Here is an 18,139-nt window from a genome sequence, read left to right as displayed (position 1 = left end):
CGCTCTCTAGAATCTGAATCCACCAGCTGCTCTCGCCGTACTTTGATGCCACCTGACAGTGAAGAATAAATTTACTTAAATAGAGCTGATAAAACCCCTACAAATATTCTCAAATAGATTCATTCCTACAGCACAAACAAACATTTCAATTAAAATGTCTTTATTAGGGACCGAACACCGAGTGCGTAAGCTCTATTGGAATTGCTCCATTTCTTCTTCTTCTTCTTCTGCTTTTTCTCCAGAATGAATCGCGATTTTAAGGGGCTAAACTTGCCCAAAAACTCACGAAACTTTCCAAACACCCCAGAAGTGGAAATGAACGAATTAGTTTTCGGAATTGGGCGTGGCAAAATGACTCCATAGCGCCACCTATGCACATTTGACTGGCCACAGAGCTACGATTCACACACGTGCACGAAAATTGGCACACACGTCAAACATGCCAATATCTACAAAAAAGTCTCCTGGTGTGAAATCTCAACCCCAAGAGGAAGATAATTTGAACTTCCTGCTGAAAAATCAGTTTTTGTCATTTTCAGGTGTTTTATTTAAACAAACTCCTCCTAGGGATTTTATCCGATCAACACCAAAATTTGGGTTTTGTCATGTAAGGGCCTTGGAGATGGTAAATTGCGAAGATCTAGAGTTTGCGTCGAAGGGTGTGTCCGTGGCAGCCTTGCAAACTCTGCCGATTCGCCACAAAACAGGAAGTTGTTATAACTCAGGCATGCATTGTCCAATCTGCCTCAAAATTCACGTTTGATAAAAGTCCTGACCTGAACACGTTTACATGCCAATATCCAGATACAGTTATAGCGCCACCTGCTGGCTACAGGAAATGACGTTTTACAATGTAACAAACTCCTACAAATTATATCGTATCAGCACCAAATTTGGGTGGTGTTATCTGAAAGCGCTGATGATGCTAAATTGTGAAGATCTAGAGTTTTCCGTGGCGTGGCGGCATGACAAACCTCAGTGTTTCGCTATGGAAGAAGTACTTAAACCTCAGCCACACAATGTCCGATCTGCCTGAAAATTCACATGTTCGGTAAGATTCCTCTCCTGAAGATATCTACATGCCAATATTGAATCTCAGTCATAGCGCTACCTGCTTGCATAAGGTAGTTTGGCTTATAACTCAGCCAAACAATGTCTGACCTGCCTGAAAATTTGCATGTTCCAAAAGATTCCTCTCCAGAAGGCATCTACCTGCCAACATTGAGTCACAGTTATAGTGCCACCTGCTGACAGAAGGAAGTTTGGCATAAATCTGATTTTTTCAGATTTTTTTAATATATCAGCTTAAATCATTATTGTTCGCTGTTCTTTGTCATCCTGAGGCCAGCTGGACGTGGCGAGCCTGGGTGCAAGGTCCCTTTCATCGCTGCTTCCAGCTTTAATTGATTTTTATTTTTGCTTTTGTGATTTCCAGAAACTCTCTGAAGCTGATTTCAGTCTGTGAGCTGTTGATTATTTATTTCACAGAGATTCAGACAGTATTCAGACATTTTACATATTTAAATAAAAAATATATGTATCTAATTTGACATTGTCTCCTGAAGGCCTGATCTTAATAAACCGTGTTTGTAAAAGACACTTTATGAAAATCAGTTTGACCAAATATTAGAAATAATTGATGTGACAATACAAAACAACATTTGAAATAAAAACTGCAAAAAGCAGAGATGCATGTGTACACACACACACACACAGAGAGAGAGAGAGAGAGAGAGAGGAGACTACAAATCATTACAATGTTACTGACTGATCCTGCAGAACAGATGATTATAGGTAAATTTTTCCTCAGTCTTCAGCACAGTTTCACTGATGATCCAGAATAAACCCAAAACCCAGGATAGAGCGGCTCAGTGAATGTGGTCTTGACTGAGTGGATGAGTCTCATTGTGTCTTTATAGATATTGTAGAAGACCAGAGTTCCTGCACTGTGATTCACAAACACTCCTATTCTACTGCTGATCGACTTTAATGGGAGACGAGTGTGTGTGTTATTGTGTCTGAATGAGAAACTGGAGGAAGAGCAGAGCAAACTCCAGGACTGAGCATTAGATCCAAATGCACACTCAACACCTCTTCCCCTCCTCCTGATGCTCTTGTATGACACTGATATACACACATGACTTCCATTCCAGTCAATCTCCCAGTAACAGCATCCACACACACTCTCTCTGCACAACACCTGAGGATCATAATCAAATCTGTCTGGATGATCAGGGTACGACTGTTTCTCCCACACACACTCCACCTTTCTGTTCTCCTCAGACAGAATGAGTTCAGTGTTTGCTGTGTTTGGATCCAGTGTGAGAGAACAGACCCCTAAACACAAGAAGAGACACATTTATAACACAACAGCTGTGCGTGTCTGTGTGTGTGAGAGAATGTGTGTTTTAGTGTGTGTGTGAGAGAGCGTCTGTGAGTTGGTGTTTGTTTGTGTGCGTGTGTGTCTATGAAAGTATGTGTGTGTGAGAGAGAGACAGCATGTGTGTGTGAAAAAGAAAAGAAGAATGTGCCTGTGAGTGTGTCTGAATGAGATAATGTGTTTGTGTGTGGGTGTGTAGACATACATTTGCATGGTCCAGCTATAATCCTTTTTTCTCCTCCATGATCCAGACTGTCAACACAGATTGACATTCAGTCAGTAAACAAACACTGCACACACTTTATTTTTCAGCAGATGTGCAGTCAGAATTATTCTGATCAAACATCACTCATTATGCAGATTCATTACAATAAGACATTTACAGTGTCTGCTGAATGCTGGATTCCGATTGGCTGATCAACAATTAATGATATCAATGCATTAATAACTGCATTAAACAACATTAGTGTGTTTGTAGCTGTAAAATCAGCTTTTGAATGAGACACAGAGGTTTTTGATCTGTGGAAATAGAAAACAGAATATATACTAGGGATAATTTGATTACGATAACTATCACAATATATATTTTTTCGATAAAATGATAATAACAGTTCAAGAAGTTCTGCGTAATGCTGCACAGGCATTTTGCAGCCTGCAACACTAGATGCCACACATAGTATTAGTTTACAGCCATACAGTGTCAGTTGCACTTGGAGGAGCAAGAGAATGAGCGACAGTAAAGAAAATTATTCAAATGATGCATCATCCATGACTAGCTCGGAGGTCACAGTCCCAGTTATTGTTGACAAAAACGGGCACTCAGCATCAGCACAACTACCCAGCAGAGTCTCATGTCATCATTTTTAAAAGCCGTGCCTTATGAGAAAAAGATTAAAGGACAGCTATATGACAGACCACAAAATCTCAAAAACACTTGATGCTTTCTGTAAACTACTGGGTACTTTATTTAAGGGTATTCGTTGCAACATTGATAGGGTCTGTTGTTGTCAAGCTTGTTAATTAAAGATATTGTCTTTAAAATCTGTAATAGCCTACCATTATTGTCCCTCATCAGCGGTAAAATAACCAGCCTTTATATATAATGTATTATATCTCCAGAACACTTCGCTCTATCTGACTAGTAAGTAAAAATTCACAAAATTCGCAATTTAGCCACATAGACTCCACATAGACTCCTATTCCTCCCACATAAATATCAGTAATGCATACCTAGCTAACCACATAGAGACTGTGTCTGTTCCTCGTATTATTAGATCAAGAAACAAACGTACTGTGTGCTCCAGAAATAATCTATTAAGAATTAAACCAGAAAAAAACACTAAAAAGTGAAAATACAAATTTCATGAAGCTTGGTCTCCTAAACATCAGGTCACTAGCACCTAAAGCACTTATCATAAATGAAATAATAACAGATAACAATCTTAATGCACTCTGTCTCACTGAAACCTGGCTGAAACAAAATGACTATATTAGTTTAAATGAGGCAACTCCTCCAGGATTCTTATATAAGCATGAGGCTCGTCAAACTGGTCGTGGTGGTGGAGTCGCGTCAATCTTTAGTGATATTCTTAATGTTAATCAGAGAAACGGACTTATATTTAGCTCCTTTGAAGTACTAGCACTTAATGTTGTCCTTCCAAACACTATGCAAAAACCTTTGTTATCTCTCGCTCTAATCACCATATATAGACCCCCAGGACCCTATGTCAATTTTCTAAAAGAATTTTCTGATTTTATCTCTGACTTACTAGTTAAAACTGATAAAATACTAATTGTAGGAGACTTTAACATCCACATAGATGACGCTAACGACACATTAGGGCTCACGTTTACGGACTTGCTGGTCTCACTAGGAATAAAGCAAAATGTTATTGGTCCAACCCATCGCCTAAAGCATACACTAGATCTAATTCTGTCTTATGGAATTGAGGTCATTGATGTAGACATTATACCACAAAGTGATGATATTACAGACCACTACCTCTTACTATATAAGCTGTGTTTACCTGAAATTAGCAGATCCGCTCCGATATATCGTCCTAGTAGAACTATTGTTCCGTCCACTAAAGATGAATTTATAAATAACTTACCTGATCTTTCTCTACTTCGAAATGCACCCGCAAACGCAAATGACCTTGATGTAGTAACCAGCAGTATGGATGCCATCTTTACTAGCACTCTAAATACCGTGGCACCCATCAAACTAAAAAAGGCTAGAGAGAATAAATCTATACCGTGGTATAATAGTCATACCCGCGCTCTCAAAACAGCAACCCGTGCCCTGGAACGTAAATGGAAAAAAACTAATTTAGAAGTTTTTAGAATTGCATACAAAGACAGTATGTCCAGCTATAGGAGGGCTTTAAAATCTGCCAGGGCTGAGCACCTCCGCAAACTGATAGAAAATAATCATAACAATCCTAGATTCTTATTTAACACCATTGCTAAATTAACAAATAATCGGTCATCTTTGGAACAAAACGTTCCACCGCAAATTAGTAGTGATGACTTCATGAACTTTTTCAGTGATAAAATTGAAGGCTTTAGACAGAAAATAGGAGATATTAAACTTTCTGCACCGCCTTATACTTCAGATCCAGTAAACACGTCTCTGAATCTAAATAACCTACAGTGCTTTAAAATCATAAAACAGGAAGAGCTAGACAAAATTATAAATAGCTCTAAATCAGCTACGTGTATATTGGACCCAATTCCAACAAAGTTACTTAAAGAATTGCTACCTGTTATAGGAGAACCTCTTCTTAACATTATCAACTCTTCTTTATCTTTAGGCCATGTTCCAAATCCTTACAAGTTAGCTGTTATTAAACCTATTATTAAGAAACCACAACTGGAACCCAGCAACTTAGCTAATTATAGGCCTATTTCAAACCTTCCATTTATATCTAAAATACTAGAAAAAGTTGTTTCTGCTCAATTATGCTCCTTTCTGCAGACCAACAATGTTTTTGAAGTGTTTCAGTCAGGTTTCAGAGCTCATCACAGTACAGAAACTGCATTAGTGAAAATAACCAACGATTTACTCTTAGCTGCTGACCAAGGGTGCATCTCGCTATTAGTTCTACTCGATCTTAGTGCGGCATTTGACACCATTGACCATGGTATCCTTATTAATCGCTTAAAGTCTACAGGTGTCCAGGGACATGCCCTACAATGGTTTAAGTCATACTTATCTGACCGTTACCAGTTTGTGAATATTAATGGACAGCCTTCACAAATCAGCCCAGTAAAATACGGGGTGCCTCAAGGATCAGTTTTAGGCCCTTTGCTGTTTACAATATACATGCTACCCCTGGGAGACATTATTAGAAGACATGGTATCAGCTTTCACTGCTATGCAGATGATACTCAATTATATATTTCAACTAAACCTGACGAGACGTCTAATCTGTCCAAGCTAACTGAGTGTATTAAAGATGTTAAAGACTGGATGACCAACAATTATCTTCTCTTAAACTCAGACAAAACAGAATTATTACTTATTGGGCCTAAATCCTGTACACAGCAGATCTCAAAACTCGACCTACAATTAGAGGGATACAAAGTTAGCGTTAGTTCTACTATAAAAGATCTGGGTGTCATATTAGACAGTAATTTAACTTTTAAAAATCATATATCCCATGTCACAAAAACTGCTTTCTTTCATCTGAGAAATATTGCTAAGTTACGAAGTATGCTATCCATCTCAGATGCAGAAAAGCTAGTCCATGCTTTTATGACTTCTAGGCTGGACTACTGTAATGCACTGTTTGCTGGCTGCCCAGCATCCTCTATTAACAAACTTCAGCTAGTACAAAATGCAGCTGCCAGAGTTCTTACCAGGTCTAGAAAATTTGATCACATCACCCCAATTTTATCCTCCTTACACTGGCTGCCTGTTAAGTTTCGTATTGAATTTAAAATATTGCTTCTTACATATAAAGCTTTAAATAATCTAGCTCCTGTTTATCTAACCAATCTTCTGTCTCGCTACAATCCAACTCGCTCTTTAAGGTCTCAAAACTCAGGGCTTCTGGTAGTACCTAGAATAGCAAAGTCGAGTAAAGGAGGTCGAGCCTTCTCATTTATAGCTCCTAAACTCTGGAATAGCCTTCCTGATAACGTCCGAGGCTCAGACACACTCTCCCAATTCAAAACTAGATTAAAGACCTATCTGTTCAGTAAAGCATACACTTAGTGCACCACTTGGGGGCTTCCACACAGGTTATGCATCTTGTTGATATACACTGTGAACATCAGCTACGCTAATTATTTTCTTTATTCTCCATTTCCACCTGGGGATACTCTTCCCGAGGCCCTCAGACTATGCAGAGTCACTGATTCGATCCAAGACCAACGACGAGATGATCCCAAGGTTTTTTATATCCTGGACCTGGCCGAATCCTGAGCAGCTACTGTGATGGTCATGGAGGAGTGGAGAACATGAGACTGATTCCTGTGACGCTCCAGAGACAGACGAGTCTTCGCTGAGGCCAGCTTCCAGCCTCCGCCACTGAGACTACAGCTCTGCACAAAAGTTTGGCCAGCGGAGAAATTAAAATGGTCGTGCCCAACTGAGCCTGGTTTCTCTCAAGGTTTTTTTTTCTTCACTTCCGCCTTTAGTGAAGTTTTTTTTCCCTCTCCGCTGTCGCCACTGGCTTGCATGGTTCGGGATCTGTAGAGCTGCGCATCGTTGGATTTGCTCTTCAGTATTTGGACTCTCAGTAGTGATTATTAAACCACACTGAACTGAACTAAACTGCACTGAACTCAACACTATAAACTGAACTACACTGTTCCTATTTACTGTGACCTTTTATGTGAAGCTGCTTTGACACAATCTACATTGTATAAGCGCTATACAAATAAAGGTGAATTGAATTGAATTGAATTATTTTAAATGCATATTTTCCTGGCAGATTAACGCTGCAGGCAAACTAAATTGTGGCCTGTTTAAATTAAACAATCCGTCGTCTGAACTCGTGAGTGAAACGGAGCAAATGAAAGCTCATTAGCTCAGAGAAATTAGATGCTATTAGATTAGAAGACATAATATTTGAATGAATGATTTATATTAAAACTGTAGCAAATATTTGACAGATGTTTGTGACACAACAACAGTGGATCATTAATTAAATCTTTATTTTCCACTAAGCAAAAAAAAGTCACCGCGTGTAAGATGGGCCAAAACAACAGAACAAAACGGGCAGAACAAAAATAGACACTTCATATATTTTTCTTTGAAAAATTATCTTTTAGAAACAAATTTCATTTGGTATAATTTGTGCCATTTTTTTTTTTTTGTTGTTGTTTTTGTTGTTTGTTTTGTTGGTCAGTTATCTACAAATTAAACAAGAATGAATAACATTTGAGGGGAAGCACTTCAAAACAAGTCTGCCGACCCCCTATATGCTTCAGCACCAAATCAAGCCTATATTAAACTTTTTTTTACTGTTTCAATTTATTTTGTTTAATCAAGTGGTTTGAATGAGCCAGGACAGTCTTTTCAAACTATTTGCAGCACTGAAAGTATTTTTAGATTACCTCAGAAGAAGGTAATATAACTCAGAAGAGAACTCAGAAACTGAATGGAGTGTGAATGGAGATGCTCCCCGCATGGGTGGCCGTAATGCACAATTTTAAAAATGAGAGTCTGCATAAGTCTATTCCATTCTAAGTGCCAGTCTGTGAGATAAAATTGGTTAAAACACCTGCAGATATAACCGATATCTGTGCATAGCAGGGTGTCCCGCAATTTGCCATGTCTATAAAGTAACTTCATATGGTAAGGTAATGTGTGAAGTCGTGGACGCATGTCACAGCACAAAGCATAACTTATCCTTTAAGTGTCCATGCTTAATCGGTCATCAATAAGGTCTGTTGATTAAAAGGTTATCGACAATTAACTGATCATCAAATAAACGTTAGCATCCCTAAATATAATATATTAAATGATATTTCACCCATTATTCACCATATACTCATTATTAAGAGGAGAGTTCATCCAAAACTGAAAATTCTGTCACTAATAACTCACCTTTTACTAGTTCCAAACCTGCTTTATATATTTTCTGATGTTGAACGATAATATACAATGCCTTGTAGGGATATGTCTTTGGATGTTAAAATCTTGAGCAGTAAATGCTCAAAAATGGTAAAAAAATTGAGTTTTTTTTATATATATATATATATATATATTGTCAGACAGCTAAAACATTTCACAAAATGTGGTAAGTCAGCTGCACAAAGGGATTGGCAAGCTGAAAAGCCTTTAAAATTGATAGATAAAAAGATTTGAGATTTATAGTGATAATTATCGATATCGACTGATATGAAAAAAAATTATGGAGATAGTGTATTTCTTGTTTTAAGGCCAGTATTACTCATTAAAACACACTGAACTCACTGCGAGTGAGATGGAGAAACTGAAAGCAAACAATTGCTGAGGTAAAATCAGATGCTCAAGACATTATATTTACTTAATATTAATATATTGACTTTGTATTTAAATGGAGCTGTTTTGTGACAGAGGTTTGTGATATAAGTGCAGAGCATTCATTAAATCCTTACTTTCTGTAGATAGAAAATACTTTCCACCGCTCACATACTCTAGTGAGGACATGCAGAAGATACAGCTTGTAGAGTAGAACAATCATGTCTATGAAGAGGAAATCATTCAGTATCAATTAATGTAAAGGGAGGGGGACACATTTACTTTTTATTAATTTCAATAATTCACTTTTTCATTATCAAAAGATCTCTTCAGTTTGGCCGACTATAAAACAAAAGAGTTCTGAAGTCAATTCATTTTATACAACACAGCCTCATGTATGCCAGAATAATTTTTAAACAGACTATTATTAAACCATTATTAAGTTCACTCACACACACATATTTTACATATTGTGCATCTATTTCATCTGTAGAATTTATCAATTTAATCATCATTTGTTTTTTTTATTTCTTTCATTTAAGTTTTTTCTATCTAATTGATTTTAGTTCCTCTACAATATGATATTATAAATATAAATACATTTCTATATTGTCAAATACACACACACAAATACACACAAGCTGAGCATCCTTTTCGCTTCACAAGCTTCTGAGAGAGTCGATGAGGGTTCCTCGAAATCAGCTTCAGAGAAACAGTGAACGAGAGCGGCCTCCCGGTCCAGAGTGTGGTACACACGGCGGCAGACGGTCGAGCTGGGTTTCCCCCTTTCCTGCTTTGGGTTCGGTACTCCATATAGATTTGTATAGTTGCACTTTCCCTAAAAGAGCAACACAGTCGAGCAGTGCATCTTTTTCAAGATCTCGCTCCGACTGCATTTCTGGATGCGAGGGTTTGCAGTCCCCGGATGATGGGCACGAGCACTGCATTGCATGCCTAGGGGTCCAACATGTTAATGCGGTGCTCGCGGGCAGTCCATGCCGTCACTGTGATGGCATGTCTCTAGTGCAATTAAGATCGCGGCTCGCTCTTGCAAAAGGGCGAACCACCCCAGCTGTCCCCTGCACTGCAGTGGGCACTCGGGCAGATCTGAGGGTTCCAGTGGGAGTAAATCCACCGCCTCCGGGCCTGCAGACCTCCCACTCCTCCAAGCGCTCCATCCAAGCTTCGAGTGGAGGAAGTGATCCGTCTAACCAGATGGTAGCCCTCTCGCTCGATCAGACATCCAAAGCTGCATCGAAGAGCTTTCATTGTCTGACAAGGATCCAGACCCGCTCCCCCCCTCCGGGCAGGTGAGCACTGTGTCGGATCCCGAAACAAACATGTTAGCCGTGCTTTCCCGGGCTGCTTTGGCCGTGGGGTTGGAAATGTTTCATCTCCCAGCTTCGCGGCCGGACCGACTAAATGGGTGCTACGTTGAGGATACCAAGAAGACTAGACCTTCTAGGCCTCACGTCCCCTTCTTCCCCCTTGCCCGAACTGTGTGCGCCTCCACCCTCACCACTCTTGACGGTGGAGCAGCCAGGGGTTATGAGATGATTCCGCGGGTCAAGCACGCCATTGCGGTCAATCTTTGTCTGCGTGGGACCTCTTCCTGGCGGGGTCCACCTTGTCTCTCATCCAAAGCCTGCAGGTTATCTTCCTTCCTCAGAGCCAGAGCCTACAGAGCTGTGGGCCAGGCTGCTTCGGCATTGCACACTATGGCCACCTACTAGAGCTACCAAGCACAGGCGCTGGCTCAGCTGCATGTGGGTGGTTCCGACCCAGGCTGGTTGCACAAAGTACGCACCACAACCGACTTTGCTCTTTAGACCACTAAATCCGCTGCGTGTGTGCTGGTAAGGTCAATGGCCACTTTAGTGGTCCAGGACCACCCCCTCTGGCTATATGCGTGAAGTTGACAAAGTTCGCTTTCTTGTCTCCCCCATATCCCAGGCTGGCCTGTTCGGCGACACCGTCTGTGAATTCACCCAGGAATGCAAGGCGGTGAGAGAGCAGTCAGATGCAATGTCATCTATCAGCGGGAACGTAAGACTGCTCTGCCATCTATATCTGCTGTTCCTTGCCCAAGGCACCCGCCTATGAGAGCTGTCCCACCCCCGCCTTCGGCGAAGCGGCCGCATCAAGCACCTCGTAAGCAGGCAGCCTTCCGGCTCGCAGGTTCCGTGCATTTCGTCAGGCCTGTGGAATGCAAACCAGTTGCATTGGCATATAAATTGCCTAGAGCTGTTGGCAGTGTTTTTCGCTCTCCGCCCATTTTTACTGGTCCTGGAGCGACAACACGTGCTGGTCAGGACGGACAGCGCGGTGGCGTATATCCGCTCTCGCTGCATCTCTCAGCTCGCTCGCCTTCTGCTCCTCTGGAGTCACACGTAGCTGAAATTGCTGCGTGCCATTCATATTCTGGGCGAGCTCAACCGTGCAGCTGATGCGCTCTCATGGCAGCTTTAAGCTGCGGTCACACTGGGCTCCCATAGAATGCGTCAGACCGGAAACACAGGGTCATGCGTTAAGTTTTGCAGTTCGCTGCGGTGCAAAGTTCAAGCTTGGTGAACTCTGAACTGCAAAATCGCATCACTTGACTGCGTGAGACCAATCGATGATCAAAACATGACCTCTTTGGACAGAAATTTAAAACATGGAGCAATCGCTCTTTTTTTTTTTTTAAATGTCTAATAATCTTGTTTAATCCCGCCCCTTTTCGCAGCGCCGTACGACAGAATTTCGCACACACAAAGCCCAGTGTGACCGCAGCTTTATTTTTACCGGCTGTTGCTAGTCTGATGAGTTTCACCTGTGTCTCACCCCTGTGTGTAATTAGTTCAGTGATGTCCTGTGTATATAAGTCCTATATTTTGTTCAGTCCACCGCCCAGTGGAAACGTCATTCCAGCTTGTCTACAACCCATGACTCCTGATGTTGATGTTCCAGTGATTCCAGTGAGTGTTGTATAAATAAATATGTGTCACAGATTTCTGCGATCCTGTGCCTTTGTGAGAGAGCAATCGTGACACCTATAAAAGTCATTCACATTGTCATATTATTTTAATATTTAGGTATCATCTAACAAAAGACACAAAAAACAATCCAAAGAAAGAACTTTGAGCCTCTGACTGTTAAAACAAGTGAAGATTTAACCAGATGGAAGCTAATCCCATTTTTTAGTTTAAAGATTAAAATAATTAAAATAAACACGTTACCATCATTTTTATATTTATTTCAGTGTTCATCTGTAGAATTACCTGAGAAACAATTCATAGAATGGGATAAAATGCTTTTGCATTTCATTTGGCAAGGAAAAATGCCCAGAGTATGCTTAAAACACAGTAAGTAGTTGTAGTAATTAGCACAGCAGCTGTCAAAAGATAAAGGAGGATATGCTCTCCTCTCTCTCTCTCTAAAAGATTATTATATAGCAGCTAGAGGTATGAACCTACACTGGTCCCAGGGTTTGGTTCGGTTATGATTATCATGCCATCGATTTGGTTTAATTCGATATCTCGGTGCATTGAAAACTGGTTATGATCTATTACTCAACCAATACCGAATTGTCCGTGTCTGCATTGTGGTTCACCAAAGAAACATTTAATTTTGTGTCAGGTTTTTTTTTGTTTACTCTGTCTCCCTCTTGTGTATTTGTGTCTGTTATTTAACATACACTGAAGAGCGGTCCTGAATCACATACGCTCTCTCTCTCCTGTCGGGCAGAGCAAGGAACTGGGGAACTGCCATGTGGGAAGCTGAGTCGGAGATCTGCACTCATTATGACGTCTTCAAAGAGGAGATGCTCAAGGTATTTGACCGTTCAGTCTATGGGCACGAGGCCTCAACTTCTCGCTGCTCTGCACCAGGGGCATCACTCAGTTACCGATTATGCGATTGAATTTCGCACTCTTTCCACTACGTGTGGATGGAATGATACTGCATTGTCTTTCCTGGATGGGCTAAGTACTGAGTTAAAGGACGAACTGTATGCTCACGAGACGCCGACCGGTCTGTATTTCTTTATTAAACTCTTCATCCGTATAGATAAGTGATTGGCTTTGCGCCGTCGCACCTGCTGGGGCCCGAGGGGTTTTCCCAGTACTTGACTCCAGGTTCCCCGATGCCCCCTCAGTTTCGATGGAGGCAATGCAGAATTCATTTTAGATTATGTCTTTACCGCGGAGGCTCAGGTCACCGTTTCTCTGTATGCATAAGCCAACGCTCGTCAGTGAGTCAAGACCTCCTGGTGAGCGCTTCCAGTCTGTCCCCTAACACCCAGACAAAAACTCTGTTTCCCGTCACACTTCGTGGGGGGGGGGGGGTCCACTATTTCCTGTTCCGCGCTGCTTGATTCCGGCATGGAGGAGAGCTTTATTGATGAAACATTTGCTGCTGAGCACAGCATCCCGCTCCAGAGACTTCGAGACACACCCACCAAGTACGCTCTCGACAGCAGTATTCTTTCTAATGTTCATTATACAACCATCCCGGTGAGTCTGCATATTTCTGACAACCAGCTGGGTTTTTTTGTTCAAAAGAAGAATGGTTCTTTACGCCCCTTGTATTGACTACCGTGATCTTAACGACATCACCATTAAAAATAAGTATCCATTACCTCTCTTGTTGTCAGCCTTCGATATCCTTTAGGGGGCTTCTATTTTCACCAAATGAATGGAAGACTGCATTTAACACAGCCCTCGGCCACTTTGAATACCGGGTTCTTGATGTGAGGTGACTGGAAGGGATACACCTGCTAGCAATTCCCTATTACTCACCTGTTCTCCCTCTTCTCTGATTGTTGGCAATTTATTCTCTCCTTTTCCCTCGTTCTGTGCTTGATAATTGTTTTGTATCTGTAAGCTGTTTGAGCTATTCGTCTTACCTGTTTTGAGAATTGTTGAGTCTTGTGAACCTCCTCTAGTCTTGTCCTGTGTCAACCTGTTATTCGTTCGTCCCACTCTGCGTTGGCTCACCTCTGCTCACCTCTGACCTCATCAAAATGGGAGACCTCATCAAGATGGCGCCGCGGATGGCCGCTTCGGTGTGAAACTCTTCAGTGTTTGCACTGTTTTTGTTAGTCTGTCCTGATTTATGTTTATCAAATACGATCAGTTACACCAGGGACGAGCTGCTGGACATTCGGCAGTGCACACCAACTAATCAAGAACTGGATTTTGATTTTTGTGGCGTTTTGCGGAACATTGTAGTCCGCGGAGCAGGTGCATTGTGGAAACGCTACAAGACGCGCAAGCGTGGGAAGCGAGCCGGCGCGCTCGTCAGGCTAAGACAGCGCGGCTTCAGAACGGCGCTGCCCAGCATCCACCTGCCGAATCTCTGCTCTCTTCCTAACAAAATGGACGAACTACTTCTGCTCACATGCAAAAACAAGAACTTTAACAACTCTGCTGTCCTGTGTTTCACGGAAACCTGGTTAAACGAAGTCATTCCGGACAGCGCATTAAAGATACCGGACTTTCAGCTGTACAGAGCAGATCGCGATACGGAGTCAACGGGCAAAACGTGTGGTGGCGGGACATGCTTTTACATCAACAGAAGGTGGTGTACGGATGTAACTGTGTTAAAGAAGATGTGCTGTCCTGATGTGGAAGTGCTTTTCATTAAATGTAAGCCGTTTTATTCACCAAGAGAGTTTTCCTCGTTCATTCTCGTCTGTGTTTACATTCCACCGCAAGCACACGTGAGTACTGCGCTGCAACAGCGGGCTGATCTGATCACAGAGACAGAACAACAACACCCGGACTTTTTATCATACTTGGGGACTTTAATCAGGCAAAACTCACACATGAGCTGCCTAAATTCAAACAGCACATTACATGCCCACCAGAGACAATAACATTTTGGACCATTGCTACACCACAATAAAGGATGCATATCGCTCCGTCGCCAGAGCAGCTCTAGGACTCTCCGATCACTGCCTGGTTCATCTTATACCAACTTACAGGCAAAAACTTAAAACTACTAAGCCAGTATTAAGGACTGTCAAGAGATGGATCAACGACACAGAGCAGGTCTTACAAGCCTGTTTTGAATGCACTGACTGGAATGTTTTTGAAGCTGCAGCCACAGATCTGGACGAGCTCACAGAGACTGTAACATCATACATCAGTTTCTGTGAGGAGTTATGCATCCCTACCAGGACCTACTTGTCATTTAACAATGATAAACCATGGTTCACACCAAAACTCAGACAGCTTCGTCAGGCCAAAGAGGATGCTTACAGGAGTGGTGACAGGATCTTGTACAATCAGGCCAGGAACACATTGACAAAGGAGATTGGTGTGGCTAAGAAAAGCTATGCCAAAAAGCTGCAAAACCAGTTTTCAGCTAACGACCCTGCATCAGTGTGGAGAGGCTTAAAAGATTTCACTAATTATAAGACACCGTCCCTCAGTATCGACAGCAATAAACATATTGCAAACGAGCTGAATATGTTCTACTGTAGATTTGACACCTCTGACCAGACACCTCACACCCGCCTGGACCATCTCCCTACACAGCCATCAACACCACATCAACACAGCCTGGACCATCTCCCTACACAGCCATCAACACCACATCAACACAGCCTGGACCATCTCCCTACACGGCCATCAATACCACATCAACACAGCCCGGACCATCTCCCTACACAGCCATCAACACCTCCAGCCATCTTCCTCTCCCCCCCTGCACTTCAGATCAGTGAGGATAATGTGCATCAGATCTTCAGTAAACAGAAGAGAAGGAAAGCACCAGGGCCAGATGGTGTCTCACCAGCCTGTCTGAGAACCTGCGCTGACCAGCTGGCTCCCATTTTCTCACATATCTTCAATAGATCACTGGAACAGCGCAAAGTTCCATCCTGCTTTAAGCGCTCTACTATCATCCCAATCCCGAAGAAGCCAAAGATCACAGGACTCAATGACTACAGACCTGTGGCCTTAACATCTGTGGCCATGAAGTCATTCGAAAGACTGGTGCTAGCATATTTGAAGGACATCACTGGACCCCTGCTGGACCCCCTGCAGTTCGCCTATAGAGCAAACCGGTCTGTGGATGATGCAGTCAACATGGGACTGCATTATACCCTACAACATCTGGACAAACCAGGGAACTACGCAAGGATTCTGTTTGTGGACTTCAGTTCGGCCTTTAACACCATCGTCCCATCACTGCTTGAGTACAAACTGGCCCAGCTCTCTGTTCCTAGTTCTGTCTGTCAATGGATCACCAGCTTTCTGACAGATAGACAGCAGCTAGTCAGAATGGGCAAAATCACATCCGACAGCCGCACTATCAGCACTGGTGCCCCCCAGGGATGTGTTCTTTCTCCACTGCTCTTCTCCCTGTACACAAACGACTGCACTGCAAAAGACCCCTCCATCAGACTCATTAGGTTTGCAGACGACACTACTGTTATCGGCCTCATCCAGAACGGTGACGAGTCTGCATACAGACAGGAAGTGGAGCGGCTGGTGTTATGGTGCAGATACAACAACCTGGAGCTGAACACGCTCAAAACAGTGGAGATGATAGTGGACTTTAGGAGAAACCCCCCTGCACTCCCCCCAATCACCATCATGAACAGCACTGTGGCTGTAGTAGAGTCATTCAGGTTCCTGGGCACCACCATCTCTCAGGATCTGAAGTGGGACATTCACATAGACTCTAATGTGAAGAAAGCCCAGCAGAGACTGTACTTCCTTCGTCAGCTGAGGAAGTTCAACCTGCCACAGGAGCTGCTCGTACAGTTCTACTCAGCTGTCGTCCAATCCATCCTCTGCACTTCAATCACTGTCTGGTTCGGCTCAGCTGCCAAAACCGACCTCCATAGACTACAGCGAATAGTCCGGACTGCTGAACGTATCACTGGCACAACCCTTCCTACACTTCAAGAACTGTACTCTTCCAGAGTGAGTAAAAGGGCTCGCAAAATCACTCTGGACCCCTCACACCCAGCACACTACCTGTACGAACTGTTACCGTCTGGTCGGCGCTTCAGAGCACCAAGCGCAAAAACAGCCAGACACAGGAAAAGTTTCTTTCCTCAGGCTGTCTACCTTATGAACAGTTAAATATTCCCCTACTGTGCAATAAATATGTGCAATACTTTATCATACACACTTGTACACATCACCTTATATCAATATACAATGCAATACCTTCTACATTCGCACTTGTACACTTATAACCTGTATATTTATAACAATCTGTACATACAACTCAACATCCAGGTTTCTTGACTAACCGCATCTGTTTAATGTTTATCTTTTTTATTTTTCATATTTATTTTGTGTTGTCACTTGTCACTTTATATACACTGGAAGCTTCTGTAGCCAAAACAAATTCCTTGTGTGTGTGAAGCACACTTGGCAATAAAACTGATTCTGATTCTCTGCCCACAGTCTGTGCTTGAGTGAAGATCATTCATCTGCTCGCCTACCTGAGGTCTGTCCTATTCTATACAACTTTTTTTGATGTGGAGATTTGTGTTCGACCAGTCCTGCATCGCCCAGAAGAAGGCTGTGCACTTTGACTGCCTTTGTTCATATATTTGCATTTAAGTGACTTTCCGCATCTCCCTGAAGAACCGAACTTTGTCCGCCTATTATTTAAATAAACTTTGTTGACTTACTTCCCTTGCATTTGGGTCTCCCTTTGAAAATGACATTGACACCCCTAATAGCAGCACACATTAGGACAGTGGTAAACTGCTGTAACCCATATTATCATGTCCCATGGAAAGATATAGAAAATATTACTTTTAAAAAATAACCCCGTTAAAGCCATATTAATAGATAATAAATTACAAAAATACATCGAACAAATAGAAGAGCTATGGACAAAACTCAGTTTAAATGTCTGGGCATCTGTGATGAAAGAATTTAACTTGCTGAAACATTGTCCAGTTTTAAAATGGATTGCTTATGATTCAGATTTCACACCAAACAAGTTGGATGATAGATTTAAATTATGGGCAAACAAGATAATTTTAGCACCATCATTGAAAAGGGAGAAATTTTAAGATTCCAACAACTAAAGAAAATTTTTCTTCTGCTAGATGTTCATTTAACCAGTAAAACAAAACGAAAAACATAAGTAATTTTGCTATGCTCCAAAACCTTACACAAACAGATTGCTGACTAGAGTTGGGTATTGTTAGAATTTAAATTCTGAAATTGATTCCAATTTGATTATGCTCATCGATTTTGATTCTTATTGACAGCCAGTTTTGATTCCAATGAAAATAATAATAATAGAATAAAATAAAGTCATTTAAGCCCTGTTAATTTGGGTATTCA

General features: G+C 41.8%; 1 protein-coding gene across 1 annotated transcript in view; it reads right to left on the bottom strand.

Annotated features, from left to right (window-relative positions):
• Positions 1-1,813: 1,813 nt before the first annotated feature.
• The window catches only part of LOC130222858 (NACHT, LRR and PYD domains-containing protein 14-like), a 41,009-nt gene continuing 24,683 nt past the window's right edge, over positions 1,814-18,139 (bottom strand). The window contains 2 exon segments of the mRNA XM_056455426.1: positions 1,814-2,337; positions 2,586-2,632. Of these exon segments, the coding sequence (XP_056311401.1) occupies positions 1,814-2,337; positions 2,586-2,632 (571 nt within the window).

Source organism: Danio aesculapii, chromosome 4 (genome assembly GCF_903798145.1).
Source record: "Danio aesculapii chromosome 4, fDanAes4.1, whole genome shotgun sequence".
NCBI classification, from domain to species: domain Eukaryota; kingdom Metazoa; phylum Chordata; class Actinopteri; order Cypriniformes; family Danionidae; genus Danio; species Danio aesculapii.
Note: the sequence above shows the minus strand (reverse complement) of the source record. Positions and strands in the feature narration are given on the sequence as shown.